This window comes from Ailuropoda melanoleuca, chromosome 9 (genome assembly GCF_002007445.2).
Source record: "Ailuropoda melanoleuca isolate Jingjing chromosome 9, ASM200744v2, whole genome shotgun sequence".
Classification (NCBI taxonomy): Eukaryota; Metazoa; Chordata; class Mammalia; order Carnivora; family Ursidae; genus Ailuropoda; species Ailuropoda melanoleuca.
Window position 1 is genome coordinate 69,941 of NC_048226.1, and position 5,584 is coordinate 75,524.

General features: G+C 50.8%; 1 protein-coding gene across 1 annotated transcript; it reads right to left on the bottom strand.

The window, feature by feature from the left end:
- Nucleotides 1-2,541: 2,541 nt before the first annotated feature.
- On the bottom strand, nucleotides 2,542-5,449 carry PSMA4 (proteasome 20S subunit alpha 4). The gene is made up of 4 exons (XM_034667743.1): nucleotides 5,228-5,449; nucleotides 4,636-4,766; nucleotides 4,011-4,134; nucleotides 2,542-2,926 (listed from the first exon to the last, which is right to left on the bottom strand). The coding sequence occupies exons 1-4, from the start codon at nucleotides 5,337-5,339 to the stop codon at nucleotides 2,772-2,774; spliced, it is 522 nt and encodes a 173-aa protein (XP_034523634.1). The 5' UTR covers nucleotides 5,340-5,449; the 3' UTR covers nucleotides 2,542-2,771.
- Between the last annotated feature and the right edge of the window lie 135 nt (nucleotides 5,450-5,584).

The window sequence follows — 5,584 nt, forward strand, 5'->3', positions numbered from 1 at the left end:
TGCTTGTGCTCACTCTCTCGCTGCCTCTTTCTCTGTCAAATAAATAAAATCTTTAAAAAATAATAATAATAAATCTTTTTTTTTTAAAAGGTATGTTGAGATTTTTCCATCATTAGGATAAAGTCCTGAGTACTTGCTCCGGACGTGGGGGGAAATTGCAGTAGGCTCTCATCCCCTGCAGCCTCTGCAGCTGTCCTAACTTTAGGAAAGCGCTCGAGGCGTGGTCAGAATCCAGAAAACCCACCAGTTCCACTACCTGGACGGGACAGGAGTGCATTTCTGTATTTCACTCCAGCACATCAGGGACCACCATTCACTTCTTCCTCAGTATTTGAAGCCTAGTATGTGCCTGTTTCTGTTCTCGATGCTGGGACGTAGCTGTTAAGTCCCCGCTCCGGACAGTAAGCAGACGTGCCTGGTGGTGAGGAGGACTTGGAGAGACCCCACGGGGTAAGGGAGGGTGCGTGTGGGGAGGACCGGCTGCTCCTTTGTGGGCAGTGGCCCAAACAAGCTGACACGGGAACATGGGAGAGTGGGCAATGCAGACACTCCCAGGGAAGAGCATTCTCAAGGCAGAGGGACTGGCAGGTACCAAGGCCCCGGGGTGCAAGAGGCCTGGTATTTCAAGGAACAAGAAGGCTCATTCGGATGAGAATGAGCAGGAGGAAGAGAAGGTAGCAGTGGGGCCCCTTGTAAACCAGAGTGAAGGACCTGGCTTTCCCTGGGCAGGAAGGGCAGCCCAGCCTCAGCCTACACTCAGAGCTGCACCCAGAGAGCCACGCTCGGAGAGCCGCACCCCTGGGGGGCCGCGCCGAGAGCTCCCTCTAGCCGCTGTGCACGGACTGAAGGGAAGACCAGTCACAAGGCCGTCAAAACAGTCCGCGTGAGACTGTGGCGGCCCAGGGTCGGACTCTGGCTCTGTTCTGGAGACAGGCAGCTCACTTTCCGTGCACGAGACCCAAGGGGTCACGTGACCACGTGCAGGGTCCTCACCCTGTAGATTTTGCATTTGCACAGTTGCTTGTAACCCCAAACCAACACAGACGGTGCCCCATGGTCACTGTGGGCGGGCACAGAACCACGAGAGGTCTGAACCACCAGGAGCGGAGTGGAGCCCTGCCTCCTCGGCTCGGCCCATACTGTCAACGAGCTCTTCTTTCAGTCTGTCTTGTGCCATTTTTCACATCTTTGTGCTGTTGGTGAGTCTGCCTAAGCTCGGGGTGGAAGTGCTGCCTGGTGCGTCGGACGAGCTCCGTTCCGGTGTTACAGTTGTCAGCCGTGAGCTCGAGAGCAACGACTTACCAACCCAGGTTAAACAGACACACACACACGCACAAGGTCACGTACTGACCGGCTGATCAGGGTTGTGGCCAGAGGCTCTCGGGAACCTGGCCTGGCATCCACCCTCCCGAGCCACAGACCAGTATTGCTCACCCAGTGCTCACGACTGTACAGAACACAGCCGCTCGGAGTAACGGCGGCCAGCTGTACACGGCAGAAGGACATTCAGATTAAAAACGCGCTATGTCGAGAGCCTTGAGAACAGAGCTCGGCAGGAACAGCACAGTGGGCCGGCACGCACACCCCACCCTGCTGCGCAGAACCACCGCGTACAAATCTTGGGAGTCGAGTCCACCACCTGTTCTGACAAGCTGGGCGTTTCTCATGTGTGGTCAGGTTTGAGAACCACCTGGGGAGCTTTGGCGCCTCCCGCACCCGGGCTGTGGGGCACAGGAGGGCCGGGCCGGGCCCACCGCCGACAGAGCGCGGCCCCACAGCTTCTGGCAAAGAGGACTCGATCGTAACGACAGCACACTCAGCAACAGCGCTCTGGTCAAAACTAAACTGTTCTCTTTGGTTCCCCTTTCCACTGTGGCCTTAATTTCCCAGCTTGGGCAGCTAGCGCTGGGAGGCCTGTCCTGGGGCAGGAGCCATAGCCTTCCTTGCTCACACCCACACCCCAGCTTGGGCCTGACCGGGCCCTCACCTTCATCCTTAGACTGAACCCCGCAGACATAGTCGGGTCACCCGCCGGCCTCTGTGAGGAGCGCGAGGGGTGGGAAGCCAGAATATAAGCACCGTCGACAGGAGATGGGAAAGGGACACCTCACGTGTCGAAACGTTTCCAAGCTGGGCGGTGGGTATGTAGGGTTTCGCTTAGATACGGCTTCCATGTGTCGTTAACGACTCACGGACGTGCACATACGCGCAGGCGTGCACACGCACTTGCAATCGAGCATGAACCCATCGACACTGGGAACAGGACAGGGGCTCCTGCATCCCTGCATTCTCCCGTCAGATGCCTAGGAGAAGAGGACAGCTCTATTCTGCTCCAAACGGAAGGGGGACACAGCAAGAGAAATCCTGAGTGCACAACTCCCACCCTTCTTCTTATGAAGTTAGCACTGCGTCAGCTGTCGCAGCTCGCGGACAGAAAGCGCAAGGGCCGCCACAGGGCACCTAACTCTCGGGGAGACGGTGGCCCCTACCGATCCTGGGGCCATGAGCGATTCCTGCCACAGACACTCTCTCCCTTCACCACTTCCATTCTTTCCAAGTTTTATTACCCAAAACAAGGAGGGACGAGGGCGTCCACGACGAATCATCGCCATTACAGGATTCAACTGGACAGAGACAGCAAGGACCTGACACAGCTGGTGCCGCCCGCGTGTCCCCACATGAGCGAAACAAGCGCAGCTTTCTCAGGGTGCAAAGGACGGCAAGGACACTGAAATGGCCCCACGTGAGCTACAAAACCCCTGGTTCTCCTTCTATTTATCCTTCTCTTTCTGCTCTTTTTCTTTCTTCTCCCGCTCCGCTTTAGCTTCCTCCTCCTCGTGGTTTTTGATCAATTGCTCCACTTCTTTTTGCTTGAGGACCCTGATGACCGTCTTCCCGTTCTCTCTTGTCAGGGTGGCGATCTCCACTGCAAGCAAGCACACACACGTTACGGGGGGCACACTGGGCAAACAACTCAACAGTCCCAGCTCCCCCTGGAGCCCAGGCTCCCCACGCTCCCAGGCTTGGTGTTGCATTCGACTCACGGCTACTCTGACAGCAAAGAACCCCTCCCATCCTGTTACTTCCTATCGAACTCCTACTTACGTGTCCTTCTCACCCATCCCAACCTCCGACTCGCCAGTCTGTCACTTTCCTGCAAAAAGCACACCAACCACTTGCTCTAGCTGGCCTGCCATTAGCTGCAACGACCAGAAGGAACCCCATGTCGTGGTCGGAGCCCCTGAAGGCGCAGTCAGAGTCTCTAACCAGTGATCACATGCCTTTTCATGGGCTTTTGAAAGCTCTTCAAAACAAAGGCATGAAAAAAAGCTTCCATGACCACAGGCAAGAAAAGTAAAGTGATACCAAGGGAGAAGGAATTTTTTGAGCAGGGGAAACGGAGTAATGCCTCCTTGAAATCAGAGAGAAGTACATGACACAGGACAGTGAACACCAGAAGCCAAATTATCCTAAACTAAGTCAACCCATTAATCGACCACAAATTTTTGAAAACCTTATTTAGAAATATTGTTTTATGTGATCATATAACTTAAAATAGATAAAGTATTTAAAACTGCAACATGGGATAACATCAGTGGATTCAAAAGAACAGAGGATATCACAAGTCATGCAAATGTCATCCCTCGGACCAACGACACCCTACGGATAAATACGTAGCTACACGCGCATCATCGCACACACACAAACACAGGTGGGCTGGGGAGAAGCTGATCAGACAATTACTAAAAGGAGCATGACTCAGATCTCTAACTACGAACACAGAGAACATTCAGACCCAAGTCCTTACGCTCACAACATAGGGTGGGATTACGGTCAAGGCACTGAACCTCCCTGAGGCCTGGCACCCTCACTTAGGAAACAGGGATAAGGCCGCTCGATTCGTAAGGCTGCTGTTTCAATGAACTCGGACAACGCGTTAGGGCTGAACCCAGAAGCCGCTCGATCGCCTCTCTCAACAACTGAGCCAATTAGGAGTGGACACCAATTACCTTTTTCAGCAGAGAGTTTACTCACATCCATGGTCTTATTTAGGACTTTGATAGCTAAAGCAAGTGCGGACTTCAAGGTCATTTCACCTTCTTTGTAGTCTTGTTTTAACATCGACACAGCTGCCTATAAGACATAAAGGAGACTCAACAAAGAATTTCCTTTAAATTCCTGCGCTTTTTTGGACTGGTCAGAAGAATAATGGCTGAGTCATTGTGGGCATCATAACCAAACACACAATTCTAAAGGCAGGGAGGGGAGACGGGATGGGGTGACAAGGGGGTTGTTGATGCTTATGAATGGGGTCTGCAACCTGGACCTCCCCTGACCTGCGAGGGGCTGTGACAGAAGGAAGGGGTCTGAGAACTAGAATGTGAAAAACACCTACGTCTATTTCCACAACTTCTCACTGAAAATTGGCATTTCCTTTCATTTTAACTGTAGAGAGTAAGTCCCAAGAGTATTAGCAGTGCTTGTGACTTCGTTACCAGCAGAAATCGAAGATGTTTTCCCATCACATTAAGGTTGTGGCAGCTATTTTAGAACAGTTTACACTCATGGCCACTTGAAAATTATGGTGATTATTAGATCTTTTGCTCAATTTCATAGCAGCACAAAAATACTCACAGCACTATTGTTTCCAATGCACGTGGCTTTCCATCCTCCGTAATTCCCACTAGGGTCACTCTGGTAGAGCTGAAAGCCATAGTGCTTATCCCAGCCGATGTAAAGCAACGAAACACCGAAGGGACGTTTTCCTTTAACAACAACGAACAGCCAAACATGTCAGCAATCTGCATTCAGTATCACTATGGTTACCCGAGACCATGAGGGGTACAGCCTTCTCTGTGAAGTGAAGCCTTCATAAACTGCTTTGTTTTCTGAACACCACAGATAAGCTCCAGCCAAAATTCCACTTTTGTCTCTAGGATTTGGACACAGCCAGGAAAGGGAATAAAGACACAGAGGACCAGTGCTGAATTTCATTATTATGTAAAAAGCAATTTGTTTCCAGATTTGAAAATGGCATTACGGCCTTCCAGCAGTCTATTAATAAAACATATGACAATCCACACAGCGGAAGCCATTTAACTCATGAAGCAGGGATTTATGAAAAGTGTTTTCTTATTTAATTTTCAATTTCTTTTTACCATCTCAAAAAGGTTATTACTCAAAATGATTTAACTTTTTGGTATACAATGTCCAAAAAATTCAGTACCTCCAAACTGTGTATAAGCTTGTTTGATATCGCACAGGGCTGTGACCAACTGCTCACAAGGGATTGGTTCCTGATACTGTAATAAATACCTACGATGAAGAAATCGGCACATTAATAGTTTTCTCTAAAACACAGATACACCTTAAGCAAAACACCGTCTGCAAATAAACCTGTGCCACAGGGACAGTCTCACAGTCACCTGTCATTTCAAGAGGGGAGGAGGGCATGGCCACACCCTAACATCCTTACAGGAAGTAACATGTTACAACTTCGGTTTAAGAAAACTTTAATTTTCAGGGCGCCTGGGTGGCACAGCGGTTAAGCGTCTGCCTTCGGCTCAGGGCGTGATCCCGGCGT

What these genes read in the sequence shown, in the direction of transcription:
- PSMA4 (XM_034667743.1), bottom strand. Translation starts at nt 5,339, where the DNA reads ATGTGCCGATTTCTTCATCGTAGGTATTTATTACAGTATCAGGAACCA. An exon ending in GCATTGGAAACAATAGTGCT is followed by an intron (nt 4,135 to 4,635) that starts GTGAGTATTTTT and finishes TATGTCTTATAG; the next exon opens with GCAGCTGTGTCGATGTTAAA. An exon ending in TAAACTCTCTGCTGAAAAAG is followed by an intron (nt 2,927 to 4,010) that starts GTAATTGGTGTC and finishes GCTTGCTTGCAG; the next exon opens with TGGAGATCGCCACCCTGACA.